Below are 21,829 nucleotides of genomic sequence, written 5' to 3'. Positions count from 1 at the left end.
GTCACAGCCATTCGTCATTCTGGAGCACAAGAGAGGTCTACCATGAAGAATGCTTGCTTTATTCAACTTCAAGTTCAACACTGCACACAATTTCTCTCTCAAAACATCCACAGACCCATCTATTTTCGCCCGCTTTGCCTCCAAAATGGTTCGATCATCTAATCTGATAAACTTAGTGCCATGATGGCCTCAACCCCATCACTGGATGAAAGAACATTCACGATTTAAGACTGGAGTAGTGTCTAGTACAAGAGTCAGATACAACTCAAGAACGAAGCAGCAAATGCCCCTCCAAGAAGGCTCTAGAGTTAATGGTGTGAACTGAATGCCAGGACATCATGGTTAATTCCTTTGCACAAATTCCAGCCATCTCTGCTAGCAACTATATAAGCTAGAAACTATAAACTATATAACTATATAAAGTCATAGCACATGGTGACTCGACCTCTGGAGATCTATCATCGTCGGTCTGACATCGGATACTTTCAACCAGCGCCTCATCCGACATCTCTTCAGTAGTCACGGCACAGCCATCCACATACAAAAAGTCACAGAGCTGCATGTCATCCGGGGCTGCTCCATTCATGCACAGTAAACCCCAAGCTTCGGCGAGATCAGGCGGCCCCGAAAGCACCACTCCTAAGTACTCCTTTTCATCAGTTTGCGCAGCCTGAACTTCTTTCAATATGCGGGTTTTTCTGAAACAGTTGGCAATAATGTCAGCAGTTGTTTCTTGCCACGGTGCTTCCAGCATCTCAATTGCTTGAAAAATGTCCACTTTCATTTCCCGCTGAAGACAAATGTTCCGAAGCAGCTTTTGAACCAGTCTACGCAGGTAGCTGCACTTCACGCTGTTGATAATTCCTTTGTCAAGGGGCTGGATTAGTGAAGTGCAGTTCGCGGGCAAATACCGCAGTTTAATATTTGAAAGATAAAGGCCTTCAACATGGTGCGCACCACAGTTATCTAAGAATAAGCAAATTCTGCGGCCTTGCTTCTTGGTACCTTCATTGAACGCCTTTAACCAGTCACCAAATATGGCCCGCGTCATCCATGCTTTCGTGTTAACTACGCATTTCATGGGCATCCGGTGTGTTCCTTTGAAGCACCTTTGGCGGGCACTCTTACCGATAACCAGTGGGACGCGCTTGTCAGTCCCGTCTGAGTTAACGCACAGCAAAACAGTTACACGAAGTTTACTCTGCTTGCCTCCGTGGCAGACGTCACCTTTCAGGCTAAGGGTGTGGTTTGGGAGCAACTGATGAAAAAGAGCCATCTCGTCACAGTTGTAGACTTCGGACGCATCGTAGAGCTCCAAAATTGCTGGTAGTTTCGCTTCAACCCAAGAATTGGCAGCATCGCTGTCCGCAGAAGAGGACTCACCACTTATTATCTGTCTAGCGATGCCATACCTAATTTTGAAGCCTTGAAGCCATCTGTTGCTCGCTTTTAGGTCATCAAATCCCAAGATACAGGCATATTCCCGTGCCTTTTGCTGCAAGAAAGCGCCGCTGATCGGAAGATTTCTAGCTCTCATCTCCATGAACCATGTGAATATCACTTTGTTCACGTCAGCGTATGCTGATGGCTTTAGCTTCTCTTTTCCGCCGCTAGCATCGGACTCCACTGCACTGCGAATCGCATCTTTCACGTAGAGTGTCAGAGAGAGAGAGAGCTGGCTGGGATTTAAAACCTGGCAGCTATATCCCTCTTTTTTCGCCTGCAGCAACGGCATCCAGAATAGCAATTTTGTCTTCAATATTTTCCATTTTTTTCACAGACGCATTGATTCTCGATATGTCAAAGCACCAGCCAACATGACCCGGTGCACAGATATACGAAGTCGAGAACGAAGTGCACACGCTGCCACGGCGAAGGGAACAAAGAAACAGACTCAAAAAGCGCCAACTTTTTGAAAACATAAAAAGTTCGAGAAACGCATGTCGTGCCACCTAGTGTCACGCATACGAAGTGAAGTGATTTCTCCAGTAGCCAAAGAGTGGTGCGGCCGGAGCGAAAGCGTGTGGCGCCTGTGCATTATCATCATCACCACTGAGCAGCCAAGTGATGATGCTCGCTCGCCGCTGCTGCGAATGTTTTTTTAGGCGTTCATCACTCTTGATCATTAACTAACGAAGAAATTTGGCACAATTTATCTCTATGTTCTTAAAATATGAGGAAAAAACACAAGGCGGTCGGCGGTGCAAATTCGCTATTTCAAGGTTCTCCCCCCCGGTCACAAGATACGTGGGTTTCCATGGGACTGGTGACGGACAATAGAAAAACTTTGTAAAATGGAGGAATTTGTTGTATGGGGGTTCGTTATAGACAGGTTTACCTGTATAATTTTGCTGTTGTCGACACACGCTCTTCTTCGGCGATTCCAGTGGCTGGCGCAGACACTCACTGTAGGATGCCTCAGTGTGTGAGTTATCGAAGCGGCATCTGATATCAGTCTATGCACGCCACGCATAAGATATGAGTGAGGGTACAAAGCTGCTTGTGAGGGATGTGAGAGCAGGCATGTGTCGTTAGGCGGCGTGGAATGCAGTTTTGCCACATGCTATCACATCCCGCAATATTGTGATTGCGATAGTATATGTGCATGCAAGTGCAAATGTGTGAACACACATGCCAGATTCTGAGCAGTCATAAGTAAAGAAAAGGTATCAATATATGTTTATGTGTGCAAGTTTCTAGTTTTTACCAATGTCTCCCCAATTACGTTCTTTCTTGCTCTTCACAAATGTCAATACTTTGATTCATACCCGTTAACAGTGTCTCATTTTCTTCCTCAGTTGTCACACCATTACTGCAGATTACTACAACAAAAGCACAGCACTTGAACAACAGTGACGAATGCAACAAGTACAAAAACTACCAGCAAAAAAAAGAACACACATCCGGGACACAAGTTATGTATAGCAACGTGAGTAAAGTGGCACCTCCAGCTTAAGGGCCTACATATCATAGCATTCACAACAGTTTGAAGTGAGCTTACCGTTTTGACAAAGCTGCTGGGTGCTTCCTTTTGGGTTGGCTGTACTGCAACCTGCAGGCCAGGCAAACTGTCCGGAAGCTGAAAGAACAGCAGCTCTCCTGTTTCTGCAGAGAGTAATGCAGACAGAAGGGGAATGTTGAGATTAAAATCTCAGCAATGACCTCCTAACGTTCTTCATTGCAGACCATGGAGCTAACATTAAAGGAGTATAGACACCTTATTTTGGTGGCAGGTTTTCTTCTCTATAACAATGCGGAAGACATTACTATGCATGAATGACCATGTGGTATTCGCCTACGGCCGCTAAATAATTTATAATCAAATTTTTCTGTCATACTGTTTCAGTTTCAGTTTCAAAAGCTGAACGATGGCTGTGATGTGAAAGAGAGGTTTTAGGCCATGTGGGGCATGGAAAAACTGCGATGTAATCACTGCTTTATCGTTTTAGTTCACTACAATGCTGAAGCCAGCCTTCCTTAAGAGCCGGAATGACAATGAATGCAAAAGCACCGATTATATTGCAGTTTTTCATCCCTCACGTGACCGACAACCTCCCTTTGGCATCACAGCCATCGTTCAGCTGTTGAAACCGGAACTGAAACAGCACGAGAAAGATATTCGATTATAAAATATTTAGCAGTCGTGGGAGGATACCACATGGTTCATTACGCGAGTAGATACGGTAGTTCCGGGTTTCGGAGGCTGCGCGGAAAAGTTTTAACTGCATTGCATATGTCCAAAACCACACAGCCTGATTTATTTTTAATGACTATTCTTCCTATACTATTGTCACAGCTCTAAAATCTAATGCAAATCTTCGCAATCTAGAAACTCGAAGTAAAATAGCCAGGCTCATTCTCTACCACAAGTTCTATCATTTTCGAATTGACAACAGCATTATATCTCTGCCATTCATCCAGTCATTCCAACCCAGACCAGTCATTCCAAGTCTGTATACCCGCTGCACGCGTGCACATCATCGCATCTTCACTCGTTTTTTCCACAAACAGCAAAAGACTGGAATGATCTGCCTGAAGAACCGGTTCACCACTCCAGTACGACAAATTTCTGGACAGCCATTGAAAATTTTCTTTTTTGAAGCTGCCCACCCTTGAAATCGTCTGTGAAGCCGCCCACCCTTTATGTAAAACCCCTGTCCAAGGGCATTTGAGGACTAAATAAATAAATAAATAAATCACTTCTGATTGGAGCATTAAGGCTTTGCCTGCTGCTGCACCACAAAACACCAAATACCACTGCTACATCTGCGAACTCCGGGAAATTCTATACACAGTAAAATTCACAGAGTTGTAGTTGTATAACAATGAGGTGCTTCAACAACCAGTAAAAGAGCCACTCACCTGGTATGTTTGGGTCTGTACACAGGTCAACCAACGACAGCTTTTTTAGAGCTGTGCATGGTACAGAACTGTTCACGTCAGGCTTATCCAAGGGCTCCCGTTTAATAACTTGGCCATCTACCACAACCGCCGGCTTGTGCTCAGGGACAGGGACAGGTGCACCTGCCAGGGGCAGGGTGGTAGGGCCGAACCAGGACTCATCCGCTGGCCCATCGTCAATAAACTGTGCAGCACAACGCCACAAACACAAAGACATTAATAGGGGAGTGAACATGCCCCATTTAAAAAGAAATAAAACATACATTAAACCCTGTGTGACAAGGCAACTGCACTACTGGTCTACAGAGCAGCAACAGAAATAAATATTCTATCGGATGATACCTATTATTCGTTACTCCTATCAATGGTTTTGGAAACTGTGGCAACTGCATACAGGGAAAACGTTTGCTAGAATATAGGCTGACTACCTAAGTATAGAACCAGGTGACAATAAGAAAACTAAAGCAATGCCTCACACATTTTCAAGAGGACAAATGAACATCTGGCGGACACAAATCCTGATACCCATATACTGAACAAGCAGAGAAATGTTCACGGAAAACATTTACATGCTTTCCCCCTTACAAAACAGTATTGCATGCTATAGTTTGCTCCTCTCTCTGACGCACAAAAACATAATATATGAAGTGACTGCCATACCAGTAATGTTCGCACCAAGCAAAAGTCATGCTTGCATCGTACTGTTTGCCACCATCAGTGGCATTTTAACACACAAGGGTAGAAAATGAGGGAATTGCTCTGGTACACCTATGAAAAAACAGTCCCTGAAACCAAGGAAAGCATAGGAAAATGTTTTTTTCAATCAATGCCACCAGGAAGATCTGAACCCATGACCTCTACATGTTGCATACGATGCTCTGTCAATTGAGCCTGTTGTCCTTTCTCCTATACTTTCTGTTAAATTATCTTCAATCTAAAAAATGATTACACTACTACCTTCCTACTTTGACCAACTTCATGTATAAAAACTAAACATTCCGCTATGCTTTCTTGGTTTCAGCAACTGTTGGCTTATTTCATACGTTTATGGCACCACCTTTTATATCACAGCACCAGCACATTATCACAGCTAATGCCCCTATGGTTCCATAAGAAACACAACTGAACATGCAGTGCCCATTGCATTAACACATTTCCATCCGTGGTCCATCTGCGAGGGCACAGCATGACCTGGATTACTGGAGAGAGTTTGCAATAACCCACGCTGAAAACGTCACATGCGAGAAATTTTAATTTATTTGGCTGTCAAGACAATTGCAGATCTCAAGCAAGTAAAATTTCCCTTGTTTGTGAAAAATCTTGAAGCACTCAGATGTGTGAAGTGGGAAGTGTCATTTGTCACACTCCCAACAGCTTTCACTGCTTTTTCCTGTGGGCTTTGTATGGTAAACATCTTCAAAATGGTTTTTTCTATGTCAAGGTATTCAGAGGTATTTACCGATCAAAATGGTACCATGAGAAGTCTTTAGAAGCATTTCAGATGAAGCTACAGCTGCTTTCCAGTGCTCTTGTATCAGGGCAACACAGCCACATGAACAATGTTTTAGATGACATAACTTTCCTCTCGGTGTAGCACATTCTTTTTCAGTCCCATTTTTGGTAAAATATGTAGCTGATGCAACCAGCAAAATACATTGCACCGACTAATATTTCCTTGCAAGCTTTCGGATTTCCAAGCCGAGGGGCTCAAGCTATATCTGAAGTGCAAGCTTAAAACTATGAGTCCTAATGGTCACCTTGCAGATCGAGTCACACTCATTGCTTTCAACATCATCTAAAAGTTTAGGCTATTTGCAGTCTGCATACCGCTCACAGCCAAGAAGTAGCACACGAATTTCAGAGCCCCTGAAACTTCAGTTTTCCCATGACCCCATGGTCATGTTCGAAAGAAGCGGCAAGAAAATTTTTTTTCCTGCACTATATTTTCGAAACTAGTGAGCAACTAGTGTCATGTGGCAGGAAAGCTACTATCCAAAAATTAGCAGCCAAACATGGGGCGTGCTTCAACGATGCATATTTAAAGCGAGGACGGCAAATTGCCATATATGGAAGCAAACAAGTTAAAGGCTGACTGCAATAATGGTTCTCATAAGCGCTCCCTTTGTGTGTCCCATTTCTGTCACTTGTCCACAGTAGCATAGATATTGCCACCAATTGCCTCAATGTCTGTATCTTCAAGAGAACAGGATAAAAGATGGCTTTTAATGCAGAATGCATTTAAAGGCTGCTCCCCAAGGCTTCCAGTCGGCAGGCTTTGAGCAAAAAAATCTTTAAACTCACAAAAACTGTCCTCATTTTGAACCCTTATAATAGATGGAAGAAATGCGCTTACCAGGTAGCAAATGGTATCTCCATAAGGTTCAGCATTATCAATATGTAAAGATATAATTACACTTGGATAACTTTAGCAGGCTAATTAAGACATGCAACAGCAAAAATGCATATTTCGAGCCCTTTAGACCATGGCTCATTCTCCATCATTGCCATATCATTATCACAATCACTCATCATCATCCCCCCTATCACCACCACCGCTGGTAGCTCATCAAGAACACTGTTCTAGGTTTGCTTTTTCTTCCTCCTCTACTGCCATCGTGCTCTTCCTGCCATGGTCACAGAGCCACCGTCCACCAAGCAGGTCAACTAAACATAAAAAGGTTAAGGCACACTGAAAGTACACATGCCTAGCAGTATGTCTGAATAAGACTCGACGAAAGTTTTATCTGGTCGATATCAGTGTGCATTTGAGCTGCTTTCAGTATACCACAACAGATAATTTACAACAGTGCTGCCACATTACATTCCGGGGTAACACAATTGGCTAGGTGTGTCCCATCCAAATGTACCTCACCATCAAGCTCTAGAACTTGAGAAAAAATGCTGCCACTCATTGGAGAACAAGTAAAAGCTTTTCGCCAATGTGTTGCACATGCCTAAAGAATATGCACCAATCTTCAGCAGAAGTAAACTTCCAAAAGCATTTCTGATGCCTTAATTTATATATTTATTTAATCCCTCATGCGAAACATTAAGGCAATCAATTATGCAGCTTTACATTGCTTGAAGGGGGTTTATACAGGTTTTATACAAATAAGAGAAAACAGGACCTAGCTAACACTAATGGATTATTTTTCAAGCAGCAGATATGGTTTAATTTGCCCAAGGACGTATGCTTAAAAAAGATAATGCAATTTTCAGCAAAGAACCTTCCTAAGGACCTCATAAAAAAAGTAAACCTAAACACCAAACCTTCTACAGCGCAACTATGCCCATCACTCTCTCCTCACATCTCCCCCTTCCCCAGGATGAAGGAGCAATTACAACAGCTGTTACACAACTCCCCTCCCCTTTTTCCTACCCCATGGCCACCTGCACAACATGACCGCAAATGGCACATTGTGAAGAGTGCACTTGCCTTGACCCACAATGTTTAGGTCCACAAAGCTCAGCCCCACAAGGCTCAGGCCCATCTCAAAGTTTTCAATTATGACACGCCACAAACACAGCACACAATGCACAATATTGACAGAGGTCCACATAAGCCTTGGAGAAAGACCCTTATAGTGCTATCGCTGCAAAACTTTGTCATGTAACACCCTGCAAAACTTTGTCATGTAACAAGAGTTTTTTTAGAGTGAAGAAAAAACTCAAGAAACAATATCAACAGCATTTCTTAACAGTTCCTATTAGCATGCTCATAAGTATAACATAAGATCTTGTTTACAATAAGAGCAGTCACTGAAAACAATGCAAACTACCATTTTCAACTGTAGTGATGGATAGTTAAGCTCCATGATGCCCACTCAGTATTAAATAGCATGACCACCACTCCACAAACAGTACTGTTCATTCACTAAGAACACATTCTAAGGAAATGTGCAGAAACAAGTACTGCAAGCCAGCGCCCAGAAATAACTACTTGAATGTGTCAGGCACACTCTTCTTCCCATAAATAAACAATTCCCATAAATAAACATTCATTCATATGCATCACAAGTAGGTGCGGTGGTTAAAGAAGCACACACATCTACAAATCCTCCTGTCAGGCATACTTGTCACTACATATGGTGCAGCAGCAACATTAATCCCACCTAGCACATAAAAATAAGTTGTAAGACATAAAAGAGACAAAAGCATGATCAACATGATATATGCTATGCAGGAAGTGACTACTTTAAAAATTTTGCCTTTGGAGTGCAAATTAGTTCTAATACGCAGAGGTAAATGCTGCACTGAGGTAACAAAGGAACCACACTCACATCACTCCTGAGTAGAACTTCAAGCTTCTTCTCATCCTGAAGCTTCTCCTCGGCTGTCTGGCTGCTGCTGCTGCTTGGAGCCTGGTACTTCGGTTTCTCAACAGGCACTGACTCTGACCTGCTCCACCTGGCAGCCCCTGCAGAAAAACTTTCTCAATCAGTATTTTGTCCCTTGCTTACGCACGCTGGCAATCAGCAAAAGCAAGAGAACTGTCTATTACAACAGTTCAGCTCGGGCAGCTATTTTCAACTGCGGACCAAATGGCAAAATGACAAAAATCCGATAGTCACCTGTCAACCCCTATAAGGCAATAGTCCTGTTGTACTTTGACAGGACACCAGTTACTTTTTCAAAACTTAATTTGCTGTAGCAGAAGCATTTTCCAAAATGTCTATTTATGTGCAACGCCTTATTAACATATGACTGTCTTGTCACTGCTGCCACCCTCTGCAGTACCACCTTGTTCAAATAAAATAAAAAAACACAGTTCTATAATACAACATTATCCAGGAGAACAACAGCCATGAGTCATGGGAAGACAAACAGTCATGCTTAATGCACATTAACCTACTGGATGCAACAGCAGTACATCGTAAACTTGAAATGTAATGCAATGTACATTTGCTTTTCATTTAATCTCCATGCATTTCATTCCAGCTTTCAGCACACATCTAACATTGAGTGCTTGCTCTTGTGCTTGCAATCTGATATGTAAAAAAAACTTTCAACCCAATCAAGAAACCAAACTAAAGGTGGCAAACCAGTATATTCAGCTGTGACGACATCTGCAATAAATTCAAGCTGAAATTTAAAATTTATTAAGCCTTAGACAGCTTATCAGTTCCTAAATGAAGAAAAAAACAAGCCACATTAAAAGCAAGAAAAAGTTGATGGTTTTTGACATAAATTAAAAAAAGACAAAATACACAGAAAACCACACTGTAAACCAAATCCAGCAGTGGTTAGGAGTGAAACTGAGGCCTGAAGACACCTCTTTATATTCAAGGCTAATTTTTATTCAGTTATTTTGATTCCAAGTGAAAAATGACTAATACACTAGTTGATCTTAGTGCTGTAGCTAGTAAGTCCATCATGTAGCTAGCAAGTCCAACAGAGCACAAAAAATAGAGCCTTATAATCCAATTTCACTGACAAACATACAAAGCAATGCTCATACTGAGGTGCTAGATGCTCACTCACCCACTACGAACAAAAAAAATTCATCCCCTCTGAGTTTCTGTCGCTAAAATAGAGCAATATTTAAGGATATGCTCCTAAATACTATAATGCTGCATGAAATCCTGAATGCTGCATAAAATCCCATGACAGCTCACTGCAGGATTGCGTGGTCTCACGCCTACAAAATTAACTGCACAATAATCCTGTTGGTACCATCTGCATGGATTGCGAGACAAAATATGCACACAGGGAATGTATACTGCACACTGCTCGGGATTTCGCAATTAAGATACCAGGCACAAGGGCTGGAATAAACTATAAAGGATCAGACTTTAAATTTCAAGCCTTGGTCACTGGCTGTAGAGCAGGTTATAATCATAAATAATGCAAAAAGGACTGACTGAAGCTCTAGTTTCCATCTTCGAGACGCTATTGCAATGAATTTTATTTTCAGTCTCACAACAACAAAAATTAAACGAATGATTTGTGAATGCGAAATCAAATGAGTGTTAGCTAAGTCGTTTCCACCTATGCTTTCCAAAAATTTGGATACCAATGTGTACATCACGAAACGACAATTCGTTAGGTCTTACCAGCATCCCTCTGCGACCACTGGCTCACCCGCCACAGCCCTAGGAAGGTTGCCCCCATAACAGGTACGAATCCCTCACGCACGCCAGGCTTCAACTCGACTAACAACTTTGTGCGTGTGCCAAATCATGCCGATTCGTTTGCCACCACTCCGAACCCTCTGTGCCAAACGGGTGAGCCACAATTTTGTCACCAATGGCGACCCCAAGTGGCACCAGTCTCGGCATCTACACGGTGGAACGGAACGCCAGCACAGAGGGCCGCCGTGCCGTGCCTGCCGGCCGACGACTGCGCGCATGCTGTCACGCGATGGGAGGTCACATTTGGCATGATGCTGTAGCAATCTGATAACATGACTGGTCGCCAACCCGCCGCAGTGACTCAGTGGTTACGGCGCTCGGCTACTGAGCCGGAGTAACCGGGTTCAAACCCAACTGCGGCAGCCGCGTTTCGATGGAGGCGAAATGCAAAGGCACCCGTGTGTTGTGCGATGTCAGAGCACGTTAAAGATCCCCAGGTGGTCGAAATTATTCCGGAGCCCTCCACTACGGCACCTCTTTCTTCCTTCTCTCAGTCCCTCCTTTATCCCTTCCCTTACATGGTTCAGGTGACCGCCGAAATGCGGGATAGATGCTGCGTCCTTTCCCCCAAAAAATAAATGAAAATGAAAATTGGTTGTTGGGGAAAGAGAATGGCACAGTATCTCTCACATCTCAGCAGACACCTGTACCGCAACACCATAAGGGAAGCGATAAAGGAGGGACTGAGAGAATAAAGGAAGAAAGAGGTGCCGTAGTGGAGGGCTCCGGAGTAATTTCGACCACATGGGATCTTGAACGTACTACGCTGACATCGCACAGCACAAGGGAAACGCGGCCGCCACGGTTGGGTTCGAACCCGGGTACGGTTGGTCGAAATTATTCCGGAGCACTCTACTACGGCCCCGCTTTCTCTCTTTCTTCTCTCAGTCCCTAAAACCGATTTTCATTTTTTTCCGGCCACCATTTTGAAATCTCGGACGGACAAGAAACGTTCGAATGCAAGTAGTAAGAGCGGACGCTCTTAAAAAAGTGTCCATGCTTCACCCACTTATCTTGCGTGACAATGCTTATCAGGCATCGCTGTGGTTGAGCCCTTCGAAAATGGCCGAGACATCGGCTGAGTGAGCAGTCTTCCGACAACCAAACAGCAAGAGTATACCTATTCGTCGCTGACTGGCAACCAGTCGCATTTCTCTTGATAAAGCGTCTATGCCACTTACATAAAAGATCCCGGATCTTGTCACAGATTTCTTCTCCATACGACATCGTACACAGAAACAGCACAATATATAGAGATCTACGACTTGAACGAAGCTGAATCGCTGGAGCTACGAGCGAACAGCGCAGCGGCACCGACGATGATAATCCGTAGCGTCGCTGTACCGCTGGTTTACCAAGCACCGATGCGCGCGACACGCACCCTGCAGCTTTTTAGCTTTTTTTTTTTAAGCTTTCTCCGTCATCTCCCTACCACGCTGGAGGCTACCAGGGCACGCCCAGTGCAGCGCGTGTAAACATCCTCCAATGGTGTCGACGGGAGACCTGCCTCCCACGATGGACCAGTCACATGGCACAACACTGTGTCTGTCACCGCCTTTAGTCAAACCATGCCCACAATACATTCGTAATACGTGTTCTCTCATTCTAAAGAACCCACCGCGATGGCTCAGTGGTTAAGGCACTCGTCTACTGAGCCGGAGTAACCAGGTTCAAACCCGACTGCGGCGGCCGCGTTTCGATGGAGCCGAAACGCAAAAGGCGTCCGCGTGCTGTGCGCTGTCAGTGCACGTTAATGATCCCCAGGTGGTCTAAATTATTCTGGAAACCTTCACTACAGCGCCTCTTTCTTCCTTTCTTCTTTCACTCCCTCCTTTATCCCTTCCCTTACGGTGGTTCATCGAGGTATGGGATTACCTCATTTCCTTTCCTCAAAACAAAACAAAAAAACAACCAACAATCATTCTAGGAAAGCGTGCTGGACACTGATGGCATCCAGTGGCCTGGTTGGGCCAACATGAGACAGTAGGCTGTATCACATTGTCAGGCAACAAAAAAGTGGGCACAGCTGTGTGGTTGTTGCAAAATTTCTACAACAAGCCATAAATTTAAGTGCACCCAGAAGCTGCAAAAAAAAAAATTGTGCGGTGCCAAATGATTAATATAAGCTGCAGGCTAACAAGATTGTTCATGGAAAGCAAACTAACTTTCAATTCATGAACGAACAAGGGTGCATTCTAGACACCGGCCTGAGTATTCAAATTTTATGAATCATTCTGCTCATCGGGATATGCAATTTTTACGTGGGTTGCTGCCTGCCTGGGTCACCTCGCAGCTGATTGAAAGTTTCAATGACGCTCTCACTTTCATACAATAAGTACCAAAACATGTGGCAGGTTTCGATGGAGGTAAAAAGCAAGAATGCCCCTTTGCTGTGTGACATCAGTGTATGTACATCAAAAAACACAAGGTGGATTAAATTAGTCCGGAGCCCTCTAGTGTGGTGTCTTTCACAGGCCACATGCAGATTCATAGCGTTAAACCCTACACACCATACCGTAGCAAAGCAGAACTACCAATCTCCAAAAACACTGGACAAACTTATGCAAGAAAAACTAGAAACTAAATTTAAATTTATGAATAATGAAAGGTAAGAAGGCACTGAGATGTTTTGGAAAGCAGTTAATCAAAGCCATCATAATCATCATTCAGCACTACCTATGCAGCAAAGGATAGTGAACTGCTTTCACCATTTGACACTGCGATGCAGCTAAACTGAATTTTCAGTTCCTTGTTCGCTAATGAAGCTCTAGCTCTTCCTGGCCTTGATATAGGCTCTATTATCTCTAACACAAGCATGAATAATGACATCGTCACCCAAAGAATTAAGATCGGCAAAATTATTTTTCTGCTAATGGCACACTTCTGGACCTGTTGGCATCTGTACTACTTACAAACACAAAACATGAATAGCTCACATTCCCATTTTCAAATCTAGCAATCTACCACTACCCTCTTATTACGAGGCACATCTTATGAATCTGCATGCCATGTGAATTACCGGAACAAATTATATGTTATGAAATTTCCACTTTAGCACATCGTTTTCTTAGTCGATCAACTCATGTTAGTGCGGTCTTACCGCAAGACATGACTGTTTGAAGTAATGAGTGACCTTTGGCAAAGTGCCCACTATCACAACTCAGTAACACCAGATGTCACACTTACTGGTTTTGGAAAACCAAAGTACATTCCCATAGAGACTAACTGAATTAAGACAAATTCTGAACTGAACAAATATTCTGAGAGCATTTGGTTGGTTTTCGATAACCTCACTGTGAAAAAAAAAAAATGCCTCAATAGCAACCATTTTGCGAGTTTCTCAGCTAAAATGAATTTTCACATGAACTGCAGACAGTGATGACTACGCATAGCTCTACTGACAGGGTGATCATATAGAACTCTTGAAACAAGTATGAAAAAATAAACGAAAGCTTAATAGACAGCTGGATTACAGATGAAGCCTGACTGTTTTAACTGCACAACATTGTACCGCATGTCTTCGCGTCTGCCTGAGGCAAGCAAAGCAGGTGATGTGCACGGAGAGCAGAGATCTGACATACCCAGATCTCAGCGCCACGCATCACTTGCAGCAGACTGAAAGGTGTGTAGCACACCCACGCATGGAGTTCGTAACAGCCATACTGCAGGAGTGAGATAAGAGAGAGAAAATCAATACAATGTGGTCTCGAAGCCTGACCCACACAGCTAGCCAGCTGGGCACTGTTGATTGTGCGTCATGTGCTGCAGACTGAAAGGCACATGGTGCACCTCATGGATTTTGTAACAGCCATGCTGCGGAAGGAGCGAGAAAAAAGGAAGGTTATGTTTATTGGACAAAACATGTACCAGTCGATGGGATACCATCAGGAGAGCTTGGAGCTAGACGGAAAGCAAAAGCAGGAAAAAACAAGTAATTCTGCAGAGCAGGACAGAGGAAACAGGAACTGAAAGAAAAAAAAAACCACCACAGCTTCCAAGCAGAACGATGCTAGCTCGTGTCCTGCCCTCACTCCATTAATGCTCCCTTTGCAACGATCTCACACACACCATACACACACCAGGCATGTTTGCACATCCTTTTGGTGAATGTGTGTTAAGACAAACTTAAGTGCAAATTTTCATGCCTTGTTGATATTTGGCTTAAAGAGAGTCTACCGCAGTATGTTAACATTCTTGCACATCTTTGGTACCTTTGACGAAGTCATTGTGTGGTCAGGCTCGTAAGATTTTTGAGCACTGTATCTGCATTCTCTTTCAGAGCATCTACAACGCTTGATACTAACCTGCCACTTTTTCCCTGGTGTTCTTTACTTCTTTAGTTGCAATTGCAGGTTGCATGTGATCATGATGATGATGATGATGGATTTTTATGGCGCAAGGGCATCGATGGCCAAAGAGCGCCATGGCACAAGGTATTTTTCAAATTCTCAAGTTGGGGTCGAAGACCCATTTCCCAAGCATTTCACCCTAAGTAAGCCGAGCACCAGACCAGGGGAAAACTTGTACCCATTGTGTCACCGGTGGGTACCCGGCGGCACTGGGGATTACTGTATACATCTGGCTTCTGCTAGAGCCTTGTTTCTTCCTTCTTACTCACATTTACTCGATTCTTTAATTTTTCTCAATCCTCTTCATGTCACACTTCCTGACGTCACCTAAGTACCGTTTATTGATAAATTTTGATAATTCTGATGGCTCAACCTTGTCTTTGGAGCTCAAGAGCATTCTTTAAACGAACTATTTGTTTTGTGCAAGAGTTTACTAGGGTCTTTTCAAACTGCATTACTTCCTGCTTCTATTGCACATTCTGTGATGTGCAGAATATTTAGTTTTGAGCAACATTCTGAACACAGTTTACACTACAGGAGCATAGAAACAAATTTTTTGCTTCCGTGTTTTCTTGTTTCAAATGATGAGTTAGACATTAGTATCCATAGATCACCCTGTGGTATTTGCCTCCGACCACTAAATAATTTATAACTGAATTTCTTCTTGATGCTGTTTCAATTCTGGTTCATCAGCCGAACGATGGCTGTGACATGCAGTTGGTGTTTAGGTCCTGTGAGCCATGAAAGCAATGACTAAATAATTGCCCCCACTAAACCCCACTACAGTCAAATGGTTGAGTGATTGTGCCTTGCAAGCTCTTCTTCTTGGAGGGACTCCGCTGTAAAAGAGGCAAGCATTTAGCTTCACATCATGGAATTACAGCTGCTAGCACAGGGCATCTGCTGCACTGACATTTTTAAGCTGCCTGGTCTCTTCAGGATCTCCTCAGCCATTTGGACTAATCTTGAGAGAGCCACAGTAATGAAGTGAGTGATGAAGCTCAAAGTGGTTCATTAGGACTTGGGGTCAGTATGTTTTATGCTGCCAGCTCAATTTTGCCGTGCATCCTATTCTGACTATCTGCAATCTGTCCAACTGTCCAAGAAAGAATTATTCAGTAATGAGCGTTGCATTACTGCAATGCAGTGCCACCAACAGCCAAGTGCACATGAATCGCGGCAGTTCTATATGTGCACCAGGTGCCTTGCCAGAGTGCATCACAGTAGTAGGTAGCACCATGATGAAATGAGGCAGAATGAAATGCTGCCAACTTTTCAGGCTTATACCGCTGGAACACAAGCAGTTTCAATGCCCATTGAGCAGTGGCACACAGGAATATTCTGTGACTGTTGAACTCAACCGGGATCAATTCAATGGAAGTTCGCAAATGTGGGATCTCAAGACCCTTTGATGGCAGCCTTGCGCATATACCTCTATAAAAATGAGGTATAAAAACAAGTATATACTATTTTTCTATCTTAACATCGACTTGTTTCATAAACTAATTTTAATTCTGTGATCAAAATGAAAGTTGTGCAGTTTGTCAAGCTACACAACCGACAGCATTTTTGTTGTGCACTGTGTCCCCACATTTCACCAATTTCACCTCTCGGTGAGCTTCGCGATGACCACCAAGGGCCTAAAGTGCCCCATCAGTGCCGAGAAGCTATGAACAGGACAGAGACTGTCACTGCTTTGTGGCAACTTCACTGGCAATGCTGTGGCATTGTTGTGCCTTGTGAATGTAGTGATCACTCCAGCAATCAACCATGCTATAGCTCCAATGCCAGTACAATTTTCCTATTTGCACGATACATAATGAGTTCACAAAGTTTTCTTTGTCTTCCTTAAAATTTCATGAGCTGATGCATTTTCTGGGCAACTTTTCTGCAGCCTCATCCAGTGACTGCAATAAACAGGGAACAAACACTAGCACTCCAAGCACAAGAGATGCTGTCCAAGAACTGTCACACCCTTCAAAGAATGTCCCAGCATAAAATACAGAGCATCATAGCTTTATGTTGTCTACAGCAGCTGCCTACACCACCGGACCTGTAGCACCTACCTCATTCTTCCTTCAGTGAGTGACAAATGGTTTGGTTGCACAGCCAGGTGTACATCTTTGGTTACACAGCATTCAAGCAGCTCTTTCAGAACCTCGCTATGAGTGAGATGCTCTAGCCTTCGCATAACCACTTTGTTAAGATGCCTTTTGTAACTTCAGTTTGAGACGAGAAAAAAAATATTCCTCTTAGCATTTTAAAATGCTGTGATGACCACACTTCTGAAAGCTATGCTGAATTGGAAGGATGTCCCATTACATCTGTCAGCCGTCGGATACTGGCTTTCTCACTTTTTAAGGATTTTTCACAATGACTGTGACATGCAAATAGTCCTGCCTACGTAGTGCTTAAGACAACCCCAAAAAGGTAATGCCAATTAGTGCAAAATAGATGGAACAATTCACCACTGCATCGTCACTGTGCTTACCATGAAACTGCTTCAGGTGCACGTGTACAGGTCAGAGAGCTTCAGTATCAAGTCGCAACACCCAGGTGAGAGACAAAAGTGTGATACACAGTGCCAACAGAGACAAGAGATGAAACAGCTGACAACATTAATGCTGACAAAAACAAACACAAGAAAAAATAAATGCTGCTTGTGTTGTCTGTTTGTCTGTCTTGTCCCCATTTTTGTTGGCACTGCAGACTACAGTCACGTTGAACGAACTAGACCGCATGTCCACCTTAGACGTGAAGGAAGCTGTAACAAGGTCACGCCATTTTAGTGCCAGTAAGGGACTGACAGACTGGTATGATCCTAATAAGGCTGACCGTTCCAAGTGCTACACATCCTTGACAACTCGGTTGAAAAATGGTGTAAAACTCCAAAAGGGCAAGGGATATGTGTTGAGCAGCTTATGCTATTCTAAAAGCAGATCTATTTGAAATAGTATGTCGAAAAAGCTAAAAAAATTCAAACTATTAGTCAAGGTCTGTGAGAAGTGTGGCATCGTGAACAACTTGGTTCAAAAAAATCAACTTGGTACTTTCACTATATTTAGCACAACTCTTCTGAAATAGAAGAGAAAATAAAGCTTTTGAAATTTTTTGCTCTCGTTGATAAAGGTCTTAAGTTTTTGCACAAAGTCAACAACACTTTTTCTTTTTGAATAAAAAACAAAGCATTCTGATGACCCAATGAGAACTAATCTGACAAGACATGATCCACCATCAGCCTTTTGTGAACGGACTGCCCAAAGCAGCAACAGCACACCCACCCCAAAGTGGGAAGCAGTGACTAGGGATGGCAACTGGATCTTCCTAACAGCAGAAACATGAACAAGGGAGTCCGCAGAATTTTTTGCAGGGGGGGCATTGGTTGTTGGTGCCGGAGGGGTAGGGGGGGGGGGGGCAGCAGTATGTTCACAGCAAACAAGCACTATTTGCGGAGTAAATTTATTTATTTATTTATAAATAAATAAGTAAACAATACACACATGAAAGAAAAATTACAAACAGCAAATTAATGTGTGGCTTGGAGAGATACATTAGAGTTTATTCACGAACAAACAATTAAAATTAATAAGAAAATGCAAAAGATACTGTCACTTCGTGGAGAAGAGTGCTCAAACTTGCTGCATGCGGATTCTCGACTCACCCGAATTGATGACCAGCACACAGCACAATATGTTCACAAACACGCAACTATAGTCACTCAGTCAGTCTTCCTTGAACAGCAACCATAGACACCTTGGATTTTTCTGGGCAAATTGCGTGATGAAACGGGTGATAAAGTCATTTCTGGGCTTCATTACACGCTCTCGGTGCACACTCATCATACAAAGGCCGTCCAGCCTGTCGTTTCTCATCATTGAGCGTAGCCAGGTTTTCACTATCCTCATTGTACTGAAGGAGAGTTCGACCGTACAGGTAGTAACTGGCAAAGCCTGAGCCACCTCGATGGCTTTTGCAACATCGGGGAAGAATGTCTTGGCCTGATGTAGAAGCTCGCAGTAGGTTATTTCTGATGGGTCCCCAGTTTTGTTGCATCACATCTCGTACCAAGAGATGGCCTCTTCCTTGAAGTTGTCGATGCCGTAAATGCATTGGAGTTCTTCGCCGAGGGCAGCGAACTCAACACGGCTCAAGTGCTTCATTTCTGATGGATGCAGCTGGACAAGTTTGAAGCTCCTCTCATTGCTTTCAGAAAAGCGGCGAGCTAAAGAAGCAGTGAGAGAGTACAAGTACGGCACATATATTGCCACATGGTAGTATTTTTCCAGCGACTGAATCCCGTAGTTGTCTTGGTGTGCCTGACGAGAGACTTGTTTTGGCACAAATATCACCACATTTAAGTGATTGGCTGCCTCTCTTGCTGCATTCATGATGTCAGAGAACTCCTCTACAGTGTTTGTCCGGTGGCCGCAAAAAATATGTTGCAGCTCAGTGATGTGGTCATGCACAGAATGGAAGTACATTGATACACCTTGCAGAACGTAACTGGTTCGAACCGAGCGCAGTACTTCGCTACAATGTACAAGCAGATGGTGAAAGACGAGCTTGTTGTTGCTCAGTAGAGGATGTGAGCTCGTTGTCTAGTTGCAGCGTTCGAACATGATTCCGTTGACGCGAGCTCGAGTGCTTCGACTATGGCCACGTAATGCTGAGAGAAGATCCTAATAGACTTGTATTTTGCAGACCATCTTGTCTCACACAGCATCGGAATTTTGGGCACCAATTTTCCCCGGAGCACGCTGTCGCGGAAGAAGTTTACGGTTTCTTTGATTATCCCAATTGTGTTTCAGGTTTCACAGACGTCGTTCAAATCGTTGATGACGAGATTTATTTTGTGACTCGCGCAGTGGAAAAATAGTGCCTTCGGGAACTGTTTCTGTATTATTTTGTTCACTCCAGCCATTGTAGAGCATCCATCGTACCCCTGTCCAACGAGGTTCGAAAGAATCAGCCTGGCATTCGTCAAAAGCTTCAAAATTGCAGCGGCGATGCAAGCGGAGTTTAATTGTTCCAGCTCTACAAATCCCAAAAACTGCTCTCGAACGCACACTTCAGCTCCCGCCTTGTCAATAAAGCGAACGCCTATAGACATCTGCTCTTTTCCTGAAATATCTGTAGTTTCGTCAGCAAGAACGAAAAAAGCAAATGCTGTGCTAGCTTCGGCAACTATCTGCTCTCTCAGGATGTCGCCACAGAATGTGATGATCTCGTTCTGGACGCGGACAGAAGTGTACTTAGCATTGCCAGCAGAAGAAGCGAAGTGCTCCTGAAGTCGAGTACCTCCAGCTTCTACCCGAATGTCAAGGAGATCATTGAAGACTCCACTATCGGACTGCTTGCCGCGAATTGGCAAGTCATGCGTCGCGCAAAAGACAATGGTGGAAACTATTGGTAACAGTTTCTCACGATTCCTTTAAACTTGCTCGTGCAGTGCTCTGTTCAGCTGCTGTACAACGGGTAGCTGCTTGCCTTTCATCACATCCATAAAGTTCTGTGAGGCCGTCATTGCTGCCTGGTGCCATTGTGATTTTACTTGATCCCTGCACGCCTCATGCATTTTTCTGTAGTTATTGAAAGCGCGCACGACAAAACTACCTTGAGTACTCCAGCGAACACGCGGAGGAACAGTGACGCAACGACAAAGGGCTCCTTTCGCTGTCGCTGAGTACGCAAGCCAAGGAGCGTAATCTCCCAGCCATTGGTAGCGAAAAGGCCTCTTTCCAGGTGATACATCCTTCTTAAAGATGTATAACATTTGGCGACCATGGCTTAGTAAGAAGACGTAACTTCAAAAAGTCCGGGATGCCAGTGAGTTTAGCTTTGCCTAGAAACTCTCTTAAGTCATATTCTTGAGGCACGTTAGTTGTTTTCTTGCTGTTGCCTCCGGACTTCAATCCCAAGCAAGGAGAAAGGGAATCGTCTCGGCTTACTCGCCGAGCTCGCTGTTGGTGGAGTTCTTTCCATGGAGTCTACGACATCAGCTACTGTTCGGTGATGAAAGCTTGCATCACTCTGGTCAAATTCAGACTTCAATCCTAAGAAAGGAGAAAGGGAATCATCTCGGCTTGCTGCGTCACTGGAGCTGACTGTTGTCGGTGTCCCTTCCATGGAGTCGACAACATCAGCTACTGTCCGCTGATGAAAGCTTGCATCACTCTGGTCAAATGAGACACCGTTGTCACATATGACACCAGAATCTTCAGGGGTGCAGTTGAATAAAGCTTCATCAGACAACCGCTAACGCTTGGAGAAGCGTCGGATGTCCATCATTCGGGACCGCGCGAGACAAAGCTGGCTATGGAGTTCCTCGTGGTTGATAGTGTCAGAAAATATATACACATTGATTGGAAAAACAGTTGAACGCGTACCATGAAAACAAAAAATGGCTTATGTATACAATGAAAACTTATTTACAGCATAAATGCATGCTCGCAGCTTCATACACCTCGCTTGCTCTCTTGCTCGCACATCCGCACAGTCGAGCAACCGCACACACACTGCTTGCCGCTCTTCGCCCTCGCGTCCGCTGTCTTGGTTGTTCTCAACCCCGTTGACAACCGGCCACTTGAAAACACCGAAGTACAAACAAACACAGAGGCACACACACGTGCAAGGGCTTACTTGCCGCAATGTCCCCAAGTGCGCACTTTGGGGGTGAAAGGAACGGCGCGCGACTTCCGAGGGGAAGGGACACTCGCCACTCCGGTCGTAAAATTTGTTTTGTGTATTTTTATGGGGTTTAGAGTCCCAAAACGAGTCAGGCTATTAGGGACTCAGTAGTAGAGAGCTCCGGATAATGTCGACCACCTGGGTCTCTGCCGTGCACTGAAATCGCACAGTACGTACATGGGCGCCTTCTGCATTTCGCCTCCATCGAAACGCGGCCGCATCGGCCGGGATCGAATCCGCGTACTCGGGCTCAGAAGTCGA

At 44.0% G+C, this 21,829-nt stretch overlaps 1 protein-coding gene across 1 annotated transcript in view; it reads right to left on the bottom strand.

The window, feature by feature from the left end:
• LOC144114711 (DNA-directed RNA polymerase III subunit RPC4-like) overlaps positions 1-21,829 on the bottom strand; it is a 63,937-nt gene that overhangs the window by 22,189 nt on the left and 19,919 nt on the right. Inside the window, exons 6-8 of the mRNA XM_077648616.1 lie at positions 8,682-8,818; positions 4,363-4,585; positions 3,002-3,105 (exon numbers count right to left, since the gene is read on the bottom strand). Coding sequence (XP_077504742.1) covers positions 3,002-3,105; positions 4,363-4,585; positions 8,682-8,818 — 464 coding nt within the window. The remainder of the gene's footprint in view (positions 1-3,001; positions 3,106-4,362; positions 4,586-8,681; positions 8,819-21,829) is intronic.

The sequence above is a fragment of the Amblyomma americanum genome, chromosome 1, assembly GCF_052857255.1.
Source record: "Amblyomma americanum isolate KBUSLIRL-KWMA chromosome 1, ASM5285725v1, whole genome shotgun sequence".
In the NCBI taxonomy this organism is placed as follows: Eukaryota; Metazoa; Arthropoda; class Arachnida; order Ixodida; family Ixodidae; genus Amblyomma; species Amblyomma americanum.
The sequence above is the reverse complement of the archived record's forward strand: the minus strand, read 5'-3'. Positions and strand labels throughout refer to the sequence as shown.